The sequence below is a fragment of the Megalobrama amblycephala genome, linkage group LG21, assembly GCF_018812025.1.
Source record: "Megalobrama amblycephala isolate DHTTF-2021 linkage group LG21, ASM1881202v1, whole genome shotgun sequence".
Classification (NCBI taxonomy): Eukaryota; Metazoa; Chordata; class Actinopteri; order Cypriniformes; family Xenocyprididae; genus Megalobrama; species Megalobrama amblycephala.
In genome coordinates, this window is record NC_063064.1 from 31,475,587 (window position 1) to 31,490,476 (window position 14,890).

Sequence of the window (14,890 nt, forward strand, 5' to 3'; positions counted from 1 at the left end):
ACACGTCTTGGGTTATTCTTTAGTCTTTGGTACAAAGTACTTATTCAAAATAAGTACCTATAGAGTGCCCCAGGGATGACGCGTTTTTGTAGGCAAAACCCGGAAGCGAGTTAGCATTTTAGGACTTCCGGTTCCAACGCCGTCAAGTCTATGGGTTTTTTGAATGGGTTTTTGCTAAATCGCCTGAAATAACGTCTGTGGTTAACAAATCTAAACACTTTCACGTTTTGATCTATGACATAAAACACACCAGTTATACCCGCTTGTGATTTTTTAAACTTTTACTGTGTCTTAAAATCGGCGGTTGCTAACAATTTGCTAACAGGGACTACTTCCTTTGGCGGGGACTTTAGATGTCATCATTAAAAACGGGACATTTGGACAGCATTTCTCATGAAAAAGTGGATAAGTATTAATAACAGCGCAGATCACAATCAGCGAGCATGTTTATAAATAAAGTTTGAGGACGCTTGGTGGTGACGACGTTGATCCGCGACCATGGTGTGCTGTAGTCCGTTTATAGCCTACTGTTAGCCTTTTATATCTGACGACTTTATTAAGGCTTCAAACTCTATAAATGTTGTGTTAACTTGTAAAGATTATCTTGATAGACAAAACGTGTAAGTGTCATAACCCTTTGTTAAACACAGAGCTTATTTTCTGCGATTTTCCAAAAGTCTATGGGAAAAATGAATAGGCTTTCAACCGAGGGAACCCGTGCGCCGCTAACTTCCGGGTTGGCCTACAAAAACGCGTCATCCCTGAGGTACTCTATTCAGGTTGGACGCAACCAGTCTCAAAAAATCTGTTGGAAAGTCATGTTTAAAATTTAATGTGTTTCACTTTTACTAGGTTTAGGAAAAAACGTGATGAACTTCATGTCAACACAAAACTTTCTTTATTAATGCTGATGTACACAGTTGTTAAAAAACAATATTTCACATTTACATCCATCATTTACAAAAATAGCTTTTCGTGCTGCTTACATCATTAACATAAAGTCATTCGTATATAAAAATCAAACAGAAAAATGGTCGCGATCACTCCAGATCTACAGTCTGACGCATTCAGACTCGGGCGTGTCTGACGGCTCGGGCACGTCGATGGTGAACACCTGTTTATTAGCAGGGGGCGGAGTCTCGGGGCGACTGCCCACCCCTGAGTCCGGGCTGGGGGCGGGGTTTGCCGGCTCTCGCCCTGGATGGTACTTTTTCTCGATCTTTTGTAAGCCGCGGTTCTCCTCGCCGCAGGGCCTGAAGCGCTGGCGCGGGGCTCCGGGTGACGCGCCGTCCGCCTTCCCCTTGATCTTTTTGAAGCGTTTGAGTTTGACGGTGTCTTTTCCGTCGCCGCTGCAGGGCAGCAACACGCTCACGTCTTTGCGGAACTTGGAGCTCAGGCCGAAGTAGATGAGCGGGTTGTAGAAGCTGGCGGACTTGGCGAAGAGTCGCGTGAAGATGCTGGTGAGACTCGGCACGTGGAAACCCCACGCCGACCACATGGACACCACGGCGTACGGAGACCAGGCCAGGATGAACGCCGTGCAAATCACAATGGACACCTGAGACACAAACATGTGATTGATTTTAACACCTGAACTTCATCAGGAACAAGAAAAAATATATATGTTCAGCGATGGCTGAAGTCAGACTCACGATAGTGACGTCCCTCTCGATCTTGCGCTGTCTGTCGGTCAGGTCGCCCTCCGCTGACATGGCGTTGCCTCGCTTCACCGTGTTTATAATGGACACGTATGAGAACAGCATGATCAGCACAGGGACGAAGAAGCAGAAGATGAGGATGGAGATGATGTAGGACTTGTGGATGGTGGAATAATTGGCTTTGACCCAGTCGATCTCACAGGTGCCGTATCCTCGATCTGTCAAACAGCGAGAAACAAACACTTTTCTAGATGCATATATATACATGTGTGTGTGTATATCTTCACATGATGTTGTATTGACCTGTGTAGCTTCCCCAGCCCAGGATGGGAGCGCCGGACCAGAACAAGGATCCGAGCCAGATGAAAATGATGCACATCATCACTGTGGTGTTGGTGATACAGTGAGCTGCGAACAAACACCAGCGCTTCAGATAAGAACAGAGAATCGACCAGGAATTAATTACGTCAGGTTACAGCTGTAATGGAAATGTTCCTGCCTTTACTCGGATGGCATCCCTTGATGTATCTGGTGATGCTGATGACGGTGAGCGTGTTGATGCTGCCGAGACCGAAAACCAGCGTGAAGAAACCGTCCACCTGAGAGAGAACAGCAGAAGCGTGGAGAAATGAGTGACTTCTGAAAACTAGTTCATCTGCAAGAGCTGGAGAGTCATCTTCTCAGACTGCTTTTCGAGTCTGAATATCCATTTGGCGTGTTGGTTTCAAACAACTAGTTATGCAATAACATATTTTTGCAATGTCTCTAACAATTAAACACAATAAAACTACTTTAAGTCTGAATATCCATTTAGTTTGGCTTCATAAAAGCATATAGATGTGGATGACGTCTGTAAAATTATCGAAATTACCTTTAACTGAATTAATGACAGACACTGGCAATTATGAAATGAGTTAATGGTGTTTTAATGTGAGTTACACACAGAATCAGCTCTGATCACACCTCCACGTCTCAATGAGACCGGCTTTCAGTCCAGAAGCCCTTAATGGGTTTAAACTCTCGCTCGAGACACGGACACTGACCAACACATGTTCACAAAGATCTCACATCCATTATTATCATCTGTAAAAACACCACATGTGATTTTTTCTTTATATACTGAAGCATCATCTCCAGATCTCAGTCATAAGTGCTTGTTTTCACACTCATGTTGGTTTCAAACATCTAGTTCAAAACTGTCTCAATGTCCATTTAGACTATAATAATGAAGATACAGTTCTAAAAAATCGTTCTAAATGTAAAACCACACCACAACTCAATCAATATATTTTAAAGGGGATCTATAACGCCACTTTCACTAGATGGTGGTAAGCTGGTGTCTCCAGAATGTGTCTGTGAAGTTTCAGCTCAAAATCCCCCACAGATCATTTATTATAGCTTGTCAAATTTGCTCCTATTTGGGTGTGAGCAAAAACACGCCGTTTTTGTGTGTGTCCCTTTAAATGCAAATGAGCTCCGCTTTCCAGAAGAGGGCGGAGCTTTAACAGCTCAACAACAACAAAGCTGGAGAATCTCACGCAGTCAAAATGACAAAAGTGTTCAGCCTTACATTGTTCAAACCGGAGTCGACACTGATGGAGAGACTCAGGAAGAAGTTACAACTTTTAGACGTTTCTGAATGGTTAGTGGATAAATTGATGTAGTTGCTGTGGAGTTGATTCAACTCATCCACTAGCATGTGCCGTCATGTTCATCTTTTGTGTTGAATTGACCCTCGTTTGTGAAGCAGTCCGACGTAAAATGACGGCATGACAACAACACTCTACTACAACAACTCTTCCTCTTCTCTAAAGCAGCCCAACATGGCCCCGCCCCCTTTGTTATGTGTTCTCGGGGGCGGGGTTTATGTAAATTTTAGGGTTTGTGATGTCACTAACCCAGGAAGAAGCTCATTGTAGTCCCTACCAGCCGTTTGTTGTAGTCCTTAAATTGCATTGAACTTTGAGTGTCGTAACTCTGCAGATGTTGTTTATGATCAAACAGCAACATTACACACTAACTGAAGTTAAAAAAGTCCAATCATAATAAACCACCCCTTTAGCTGGCTACCCATAATTCCACTTCCTGTACCTGGCACGTCCACACAGATGTGATGAGGTAGCCATTATCCTTGAACACATTAAAGATCTCGAGGATTCCTCGGGAATATCCGAACACGGAGATGCTGGCGTCGGAGATGGCGAGATTGAGCGTCAGATAGTCGGTGGGCTGGAGAGAAGATCTCTGCTTGAACAGGATGAAGATCACGATACTGTTCCCAAACCATGACAACCAACCTGCACAATCACACACACACACACACACACACACACGTCACTCTATGAAACGAGGGTTACTTTATGCAAAGATTCTCAAACAAGAATGACCCCATCTCCAGCACACAGCAATACATAATAATATTTAGGTATAAAAGAGTTTGTGCTGGACTGATAAACTAGTCCTGATTAACTCTAATGACCCTGACAGACAGACAGACAGACGGACGGACGGATTTCCTCCCCCATCAGGACACAGAAGATCTCAGACCTGAGCTGCTCTAATCCACGTGTTCATTACTACAGTCATTCACTAGAACAATTAAACTTTATATTCAATATGCTAAAGCAGCGCTTTTCAATCTTTTAGATCCACAAATACAATCCTCCTCATGTGAGCGACCCCATCCTAACGTTTAAAACACGTCTATCTCTAATAAACACCCAATTTATGAATCTAAAATGAGTATCTATTGTTATATTATTATATATATTTTTCGACTCACTACAGTAATGTATTATTTATTTAATTTTAATCTATTTTATTTATTTATTTTTAATAAAAAATATTTATTTTAATCTAATTTAATCTATTTCATAGTTTAATAACTAACTAATCACATTTTTATTTATCTATTTATTTTAATTTAATTTATTTATTTGGTAACACTTTATTTTAAGGTGATGTAGTTGTATGTTACTACATGTACTTACTACAGTAATAACAGAAAATGATGCTTAATTACAATTAACTAACCCTATAAACCTATAACGTAACACTACAGAAAGCACATGTAGTTAATTATATTACTCAGTACTTATTTGAATATAAGTACTTTACCTTAAAATAAAGGGTTACACTTTATTTTAAGGTTTCAGTATTACAGTGTAATTATACATTTAATTACTGAGAAATAATAATTAACTGCATGTAAGGCATGAGGGTTTGGTTTAGGGTTAATTGCATGTAATTATGCATAATTAATTAGTTATTACTACAGTAATTAAATGTAACAATGACAGTAAAATAAAGTGTTACCAAATAAAGTGTAATCATAAAATTTCATTTTCCAACATTTATTTCTAGACTTTATGGGGCCCCAGACCCCAGGACTTAATAAAGAAAGAAGGAATGTAATGCATAATAATATTTAATTCAAAAGCAATAATACAATGCATTACATTTGCAATTATAATAAGCATCTTTATGTTATTTTATTTTTACAAAAATATCCTTAAAACTAGCTGTAATAACACTTGCTTTCAGAAATTATACTTGCATTTTGTCTTGTTGCTCTGTCAGATTTTTGAAAACATGACAAAGAATAATCGATAAGAACATGATGAAGTGTTTTTCACTGATCTAAAGTTCCTGATAATGTGAAATAGAGGTAAAAATGAAGTAAAGTGAAGGAAGCAGCTGACCCAGAACCAGCAGGTACACGCCGATGATCGTCTCTCCCTGGTCGGACAGCGGCGGATCGCGACTCATCAGGCTGAAGTTGTTGTTCCTCCAGGGGATGTTCACCACCTGAAGCGGGTTTTGCACAGACATACTGATTCCTGAGCGTTTATAGAGTCATGAACAACACAATCTCCACCTGCAGCTCCTTTATCGGCCGTTCTGCCCTTAAAGCGCGTCGATTCTCCCGCTGAGAGACTCGGAAAATCCGGTTAAAAATACCGACCGAGGAGATGTGACGTTACACGAGCTAATCCACCTTCAGTCAGGAGAGCAACACACACACACACACACACACACACACACACACACACACACACACACACACACACACACACACAGTTAATAATTTTAGTGCTTCAAATTATACTTATTTCACTTTATTGTCAATGCATTTCTTATTTTCATTTAATGAACTTAATGTACTTAAAATGAATAAAACTATATAGCCATCTTTAAAAACAAAAAAAACAACTAAAACTTCAACTAAAATTAAAATAAAAATGGAAAATATAAAACAAACTAATTCAAAGCATTAATAAAAAGTAAAAACTAACAGTGTGTGAATGATGGAGCAGTAACTCTTCAGTTATTAGTGGAAATGATCCTGAAATGAAACATGGAGGAGGAAGAAAGTGTTAGTCATGACCTGAGTGATTACAGGTGAAAATCAACCCTGTTAACTGTGTTTGACGTGATGGACGTGTGATGGCCGGTCAGTGGGAGACATTTCTCGACTAATCGGATCTGTTGAATAAGGAGTTGAGGATCTGGTGAAGAGCAGACGGCTTCAGGATAATCTCCGCTTTACATGCTGCACAAGATCTGGCATACAGTAAATCACTGATGTCTGGAGCACAAACCAGTACACAAATATAGACACAAATATTACACCAGTGACAAATATAGAAACCATCATTTTCAAAATCTATGAGTGACGGAATAAAGAGCGTTTCTGCTTTTGTGTGATTGGGTTTGTTAGTGGTCAGCGAGTGTAAACCGCTTTCACACACATAGTTTGAAGTCTTTTGTTTAAAGCCACTTTTAATAGAACCAATTTGTTAAATAGGAGAGGAAAAGTGAGTCAGTACTGACAACATGAAACCGCGTCGCAACTCATTTCACTTTGGCACTATGACATTTCTGAGTTTAAAAACTTATTCACTCTATCATTTTTAAAGCCATTAGAGAATCAATAGCATCCAAATCCAAAAGCATTCAAATAATCAACATCACTGCAGTAAGGGTTTCATTTATATAACGCCATCCTTTATATAAAGAAAAACAATGGCAATATTGTCATACCAGCAAACTCTGAAACTGTAAAATAACTAAAAACTACAATTTAAACAACTTTACAGTTCAAGTTGACAAAAACAAAGATGATAAACCTCATTTCAGCCGAATAAAAGATCATTTGAAATGAATTAAATGCAAATTCAGTCTCTGAAAGTGAGTTATGGAAAAGCAGAAATATAGCGGTTACCCCTGACGGTCTATTAAACACTATTAGATTTCATACTACGGAAGCACGATTATAGGCGTAATTCTTAATTGTAACATAAAAACTATAACATAAATAGTTAGTCATAAATATGGCATAATAAGACAAAATTATGACAGTCGAAATTATGAAAGTCAAAATTATAACATCTAGTCAAAATGAAACAGTCAAAATGATGACACAAAGTCACAATTATAAGTCAAAATTATTGCATATAGTTAAAATTATGATAGTCAAAATTAACTTTTCAGTCATAATTTCAGCAATTAACTGTCATAATTGACAATTGATAATTTCACGTTTGTGTCAATTTTGACTAAATCAGAATTTTGACTTTTAATCTAATAAATCACTTAGTATGTCAACTTTTTATGTCATAAATTAGGATTTACAAAAGGATGTTTTTCTTATGAGGCAGAAATGTGCTTCCATATCAGAGGTAAGAGGAAAAGAAAATGCAACGAAAGCGTCTATTTTGCCAAAAGGCGAGGAGTTCACAGGTAAGAGTTGCACAAGGTTTTATGAGTCAGTCTAATGTTGAGTCCAGATCTGTCGCTCAATGAATGTAATCTGCCATCAGCTGTAAATAACCTCCTAAGAGGATTGAGAGACGTGTGTCTGTCAGATATTCACTACAACAACACAAAAGCGCTAAAATGTTCCATTAACGTAAATGAAACGTCTCGTACATTTGAAGTATGCGGCTTTAGTGCTTTTAAAACATTCACCTTGAGACTGAAGGAGGATTTTCTGAATGAATGAACGAACGAGTGCATTAACAGACCAGATGGGTCAACAGAACTGAACCATTTAGAGACTTGCAGAACTACTGACTACAGTAAATGAATCAGAAATACCGACTCATTAGATGGTGGTTTTGTTATATGACTGATTACCAATATGAAGAATCTGAAGTGTTTTGCAGTTCTTATTAACTGTTGGATGGATGGTGTTTTAACACCATGGCTTTAGATAAAAACAATGATTCAGGACTGACTGTTGAAAGTGTTTGCTGATGATAATTCTTACCAACAGCCTCCAATCTAGAATATCACACGCCGAAACACTGCAGTTCAGTCAGAACCTTTGATTAATTCAGTTTACACAAGAAAATAATTAGAATAAATCATCAGATCAAAGATGGAGACAAAGATTCTTTATTTACAAACCCAACAGTGCAGGAACACAAACTCCCGTCACATCTGAGCACGCTCAAACTACATAAAAAGAGTAAATAAAAAGAATTACAAGAGATGAAAAATAAAAGATCCAAATGAAAGCAAAACTGTAACGGTGCTGGAGTATTTCAGCCCTCAGATCAGGTCAGCCACTGAAACACAAGAGTTCAAGAATCTGGATTAAACATTCTGACAACGCAACTTGTGCAACAAATGACTCGCATGAAATTGTACCAACAAGTATAGAACAATAAAACAAAAATGTTAAATGATATATTATGTAAATATTATGATAATGTCCCATTCATTAAAATGAATAATCTGAAGAGATGATGAATGTAGAACACAAATCGAGACTCACCGTTCATGGGCATCTCGTCGATCTGCGTGGAATAGTACTGCTCAATATCACGGAGGATACGGATGTCGTCGTTCTTCACAAAGTTGATGGCCACACCCTTCCTGCCATAACGACCCGATCGACCAATCCTGACGAGAGACACGATAATTCAAACTCACATCTGATGATCAGATCTGTCTAGATCAGAGTTATTTTAGTATCACTGAGATACAGTTATTAACAGTTTGATTTAGTTCTTATATTTTTTGTTTTGTTTCATCATACAATCCATTTTATATTCATATTCATTTTAACTAACTAATTCTTTATTGTACTTGATGTGAACGGGCCTTTATATTTCGAGTAACAAAAATGTTTTTTATGCTTTAGTTTTAGTCTCTAGATGCTCGAGATGTTTGTACTCAAGTGTCTAGAGCGAGTGAGTTCATTCATTGCCGAGACTGAGATCTGTGTCCGTACCTGTGGATGTACAGCTCTCTGTTGTTGGGAAGATCGTAGTTAATGATGAGAGAAACCTGAGGAACATCCAGACCTCTGGCCCAAACGTCTGTGGAGATCAACACTCGACTGCACAAGAAAAACAGCAGAAAGATTAACATCTCAAACACTTCTGGCACATTAATCTGCTTCCTGTCAACTGTGTTTAAAGTCGATGTAACAAGCGACAGATCTTCTCTTTCATATTGTGGAACAGATTGTAAATATGTAACAGATAAAAAAAAATGTAAGGCGGGGCTTGGTTCTGTGCATCAGTTGTTGATTGGGTGTGGCTCTCAAGTGTATGCAGATGAGTGAGCTTGTAGGGGTGGGGCTTAAAGTGCACTAAACGATTGGCGATTTTTAAAAATGCAACATGCACGGATGAATTGTTCTGTAAGATCTATAACATGTTTAGAAAATATGTTTATCCGTTTACCTGGCTCCAGATCTGAACTCCTTCATGATGGACTCTCGCTCTTTCTGTGGCATGTCTCCATGCATCGACGACACGGTGAAGTTCGCCTCCCTCATCTTCTCCGTCAGCCAGTCCACCTGAAAACACACGGCAGAAATTAAACAAAACCGAAAGACGCTGTTGCATGAAGCATTCTCAGCACTGATTCATCAGCATTCGACTGCAAAATAAACAACTGGTCAAAAGTTTTGATTTTTTATGTTTTTAAAAGTTTCTTCTGCTCATCAAGACTGCATTTATTTGATCAAAAATATAGTAAAAATAGTGAAATATTTTTACAATTTAAATTAACTGTTTGCTATGGAAGAGGATTAGGGCCAAGCAATAATAAAAAAATTAATAAAACCATGTTGAGATTAAAGTTGTTAAATTTCGAGAAAAAAGTCGTTAAAATGTTGAGAATAAACTCATTAAATTATGAGAATAAAGTCATTAAATTATGAGAAAAAAGACGTTAAATTACGAGAAAAAATTTTTCCTCATAATTTAATGACTTTATTCTCAACATTTTATCTCGACTTATCTGGAAATTTAACGACATTTCTCAATATACCGAATTTGTTCTCGTAATTTAACGACTTTTTTCTCATAATTTAATGACTTTATTCTCAACATTTTATCTCGACTTTTATCTCGAAATTTAACGACATTTCTCAATTTAACGAATTTGTTCTCGTAATTTAACGACTTTTTTCTCATAATTTAATGACTTTATTCTCAACATTTTATCTCGACTTTTATCTCGAAATTTAACGACATTTCTCAATATACCGAATTTGTTCTCGTAATTTAACGACTTTTTTCTCATAATTTAATGACTTTATTCTCAACATTTTATCTCGACTTTTATCTCGAAATTTAACGACATTTCTCAATATACCGAATTTGTTCTCGTAATTTAACGACTTTTTTCTCATAATTTAATGACTTTATTCTCAACATTTTATCTCGACTTTTATCTCGAAATTTAACGACATTTCTCAATATACCGAATTTGTTCTCGTAATTTAACGACTTTAATCTCGAGATGGTTTTATTTTTTTATTGCTGCTTGGCCCTAATCCTCTTCCGTAGTTTTCTATGTGAATATATAGTAAAGTGTAATTTATTCCTGTGATCAAAGCTGATTTTTCAGCATCATTACTCCAGTCTTCAGTGTCACATGATCCTTCAGAAATCATTCTAATATGCTGATTTGCTGCTCAAGAAACATTAATGATTATTATCAGTGTTTAAAAGAGTTCAGATTTTTGTGAAAACCATACATTATCATTCAAAAGTTGAGTAAGATTCTAAAAAAGAAACACTTTTATTCATCAAAGACACACTAAACTGATCAAAAGTGACAGTAAAAACAATTATAATGTTATAAAAGATTCCATTTCAAATAAATGCTGTTCTTTTTAACTTTCTATTCATCAAAAAATCCAGAAAAATAAAACCTATCACAGTTTCCACAAAAAATATGAATATGAAGTTACATTTTACAATATATTCAGACAAAATATCCATTTTAAAATGAAATAATATTCACAATATTACCGTTTTAATTTTACCGTATTCCAAAATGGACCGGTAATGTAGTTTTGTGCATTAAAACATCACATAACCTCTCATAGAGCTCACAAAACAGGAAAAAAGTCATGCAAATACTGTGGCTAATCCACTAAACACTCGACTGGTTGACCATACTGACCCATCCCTACCGGATATGCTGGACATCTAGATGCCAAACACTTCTAGCAGATGAGTAAGTGTAGAGTGGTTTATTGTAGACCCTGACCTTGCGTTTGGTGTTGCAGAAGATGACGGCCTGCGTGATGGTCAGCGTGTCGTACAGGTCACACAGCGTGTCAAACTTCCACTCCTCTCGCTCGACGGCCACGAAGAACTGCTTGATCCCCTCCAGCGTCAATTCATCACTGCAGACAAACAGAAACATCAACTCAACATGACGTTTGCTCTCAGAGCAGCTGCACGTACACAGTATTTTAAACTCATCCCATGTTCATATAATGCATTCATACACACTGCAATCAAAACAAACGTGTTGTTAACCCTGTTCAAGCGTCTCACCGTTTGACCAGAATGCGGATGGGGTCGGTCATGAACTTGTTGGTCATCTCCAGGATCTCGTGTGGCAGCGTGGCGCTGATCAGACACACCTGAGTGGCGGGCGGCAGGTATCGGTACACGTCGTAAATCTGTTCCTTAAAACCTGCGGAAGTGAAACTTAAAGAGTCACAAACACTCGCAGGTTTGCACACGTGATCTCACGCATTCTGAAGTACTGCGTGACTCTTTACCTTTATTGAGCATTTCATCTGCTTCATCCAACACCAGCATCTTAATGGCACGAGTCCTCAAACTCCTCCTGCGGATCATGTCTGAGAGAGAACGAGATGTTATGTCATGAATCACGTGCATTAAAAGGCCACAACAGGATCTTCTGTTCTGAAACAAGATTGTTCTGCCCAGTGAGAAAGAAACGCTTAAATCTAGTAGAAACTAAGACATGATTGTTACAGTCGCATTGACATATGAAGAGAGGAGCGCAGAAACTCGCTGACCTGCGATTTATCACTAAAGTAGCAAAAACTCAAAACGGTCTCATCTTTAACATTCTGTCCATTTTATTATGAAATTAAAACAATAAATGGCGTTTTGACGCTTTTAAATGTGACAGATCGCTGTAGAGCCTCAGTTCGAGAGAGCGTCTTTTTTTCGCTTTACTACAAGTTACAGCACAAAAATAAACACGCATGAACATCAGAACGAATGTTGAAAGATACAGAACAACTTACAGAAATGAATGCATTGTTCAATCAGTGTTTCAAACATGGAAAGACGTCAATAAAACAGCTTGAGAACAAAATAACGTCACATTTAACTCGGGAAATAAACGCTAAACTCACCGAACACGCGGCCGGGCGTTCCTGCCACCACATGCTGCCCGTAGTCCAGCTTCCTGATGTCCTCGCCCACGTTTGTGCCTCCGATACAGGCGTGGCACTGAACGTTCATGTAGTCACCCAACGCCAGAAGCACCTGGAGGACAGAGGAAATGACATCATGTCAGACACGTGAGGGTAAAAAACCCAAAGCGTAAATGCGTTTTCGAAATCTTCACCTTCTGGATCTGTCCGGCTAACTCTCTGGTCGGAGCCAAAATCAGTGCTTGAGTCTCTCGAACCTAGTCAAACAGGAACAAGAAATTGTTTGTGGAAATATAATATACTTTAAAAGACTATAAATGCTACTGGAAGTTAAAGGTGCAATATGTAAAATATCCCAAAACCACTAGGCCAGTGTTATATATTTTGTTCACTTGAGTACTTACAATATCCCAAATGTTTGCAACTATTTGTAAATCGTGAGAAAATTGCAATTTTAATCAAGGCTGCGGGACGTGTGAGGAGTCGCCTGTCAATGGCGTCATACCCGCATTACCCTCGGTTTATTTTGTAGAAACCATGAAAAAACCAAAGACGCTTTAAAATATTACACGTTTTAATAGGCAAGGGAACAACGGTTTTGATATATTTATAGACAGAAAACTAATTATTGTTATATAGCTCAACACGTTTTCAACACGTCTAATTTTCTTGATTTTTTTGCGAGTACCATGCTTTACCATGCCTCAGAGAAAAACACTATTTTGTGAAGTAGCTAACATGGCATAATCAGATGCAGCTTTATTTTTAGTAACAGTAATACAGCATTTTCTCCATCATGCAATACGTTTTAAAATTAATTGCATGTCATTTATCAACACAATCATCCAGCATTTAATATGATATTGTAAAATCGATCAATCTTACTGCAGTGTGTAACAGTGTCTCACAGCAGCCGCCGAGCGAACGCTCAGAGTAACGTTATAACATCATTTTCAACACTCTCAAATGTATCTAATATGATAAACAGAGCTGCGTTACCTCATACTCATGACCGGAAAAGTGGAAGCGGCGCCGGCGACTGTGTCATAATAAAAGTCCCGCTGCTCGTGAGGCGCGTGTTGATCAATCGCTCCAGCTCCTCGTTCAGCTCCACAACACTCGCTCCTGCTCTGCTTCATACTACAGTAACGTTAATAATCGCATTAACGTGACTTCTTCCTGAGTCCAATCCCTATTCTTTTGCACCGTCCGTTAAGGTGGAGACCACATGTCCCAAGATTCCGCGCTCAAACTTGCCGTCATCAAGCTACGCCTTTGTTTTGAATAGGCCTCTAGCGGACAGAAATCTTACATACTGCACCTTTAAACGAAAAGCGGACTAAAAGCGCTGTAACGTACCTGTATATCCAAACACTGCAGCACTGAGATACAGAACGTGGCTGTTTTACCGGTTCCAGACTGAGACCTGGAGAACAGACAAACTGCGTTAGTCAATTTTAATAATAGTAATGAATGTTTATCGCATTATGTCCAGCATTTTTCCGTAATTTCTCCCGTGTGACTTACTGAGCGATGACGTCTCTTCCCTTGATGATCTGTTTGATGGCTCTCTGCTGGATGGCTGACGGCTTCTCAAACCCTGAAATCAGTAAACAACCATACAAATAAACATTTAGAGGTATTTACATATTACAATAGCACTGTGTTAGTGACCATAACTGTGTTATCCTAGTTATAAACATCCCATAATATACAATAAGACTATCAAATATCACAAGTAAACTTCATTCTGATCTCTCATTGTCTTTTATATTTCTACTGACTGAACTAGTTGATTTTAACAGTAATGGCGGCTCTATTAAAGCCCCACAATCTCCTCAGTGTCTAAACAATGTAAATTGATCAATGTATAATCAGTGTATTGATCAGTACAGTTGTTAGATCTTCTCTCACTCCCTGATAAATCTCATATAGAGCTCTATAACATGAATTTCAGCAGTAATTAATCATTAATTAATCGTTTTTACCGTACGCGTAGATCCCGCGCAGCAGATCTTCCCTCAGGCCCATCGTGTCAAACGTCGGCGTCACATCGACCTCTTCACTCGTCTCAAACTCGATCTTCGTCATGTCTTCCTCCTTCAGGATCCTCTTCCTCACAGGAGCTGCGGCGGCGGCCATAATTATGAGAGATTTTTAATATAAATAACGAGTTAAAATATGAAAGCGCGTCTGTGCGCGTACACAGGCCGAACGGAAGAGCCGCGTGTGTCGCAGCTGTGACGCAGCTGTGACGCACAATGCACGAGACGCGCCGCCCACTATTTAAATTCGAATCATGTTTATTTAAAACGTGTCATATTTCACAATCGCTTAAAGGGATAGTTCACCCAAAAAATTAAAATTCTGTCATTTACTCACCGTCAAGTTGCTCCAAACCTGTATTAAAGGGTTAGTTCACTCAAAAATGAAAATAATGTCATTTATTACTCACCCTCATGACCTTCGTTAATCTTCAGAACACAAATTAAGATATTTTTGATGAAATCCGATGGCTCAGTGAGGCCTCCATAGCCAGAAAAATATTAAAATAATGACT

The 14,890-nt window shown here is 38.3% G+C and overlaps 2 protein-coding genes across 2 annotated transcripts; both read right to left on the minus strand.

Moving 5' to 3' along the window:
- Positions 1-875: 875 nt before the first annotated feature.
- Positions 876-5,718, minus strand: opn6a (opsin 6, group member a). Its single transcript, XM_048172862.1, has 6 exons — positions 5,360-5,718; positions 3,750-3,955; positions 2,158-2,257; positions 1,962-2,066; positions 1,653-1,876; positions 876-1,558 (listed from the first exon to the last, which is right to left on the minus strand). The coding sequence occupies exons 1-6, from the start codon at positions 5,487-5,489 to the stop codon at positions 1,052-1,054; spliced, it is 1,272 nt and encodes a 423-aa protein (XP_048028819.1). The 5' UTR covers positions 5,490-5,718; the 3' UTR covers positions 876-1,051.
- A 2,323-nt stretch (positions 5,719-8,041) lies between these two features.
- Positions 8,042-14,593, minus strand: eif4a3 (eukaryotic translation initiation factor 4A3). Its single transcript, XM_048172863.1, has 12 exons — positions 14,319-14,593; positions 13,858-13,930; positions 13,690-13,756; positions 12,525-12,587; positions 12,310-12,442; positions 11,701-11,781; positions 11,471-11,612; positions 11,178-11,316; positions 9,356-9,471; positions 8,899-9,006; positions 8,440-8,567; positions 8,042-8,230 (listed from the first exon to the last, which is right to left on the minus strand). The coding sequence occupies exons 1-12, from the start codon at positions 14,470-14,472 to the stop codon at positions 8,214-8,216; spliced, it is 1,221 nt and encodes a 406-aa protein (XP_048028820.1). The 5' UTR covers positions 14,473-14,593; the 3' UTR covers positions 8,042-8,213.
- Positions 14,594-14,890: the final 297 nt, after the last annotated feature.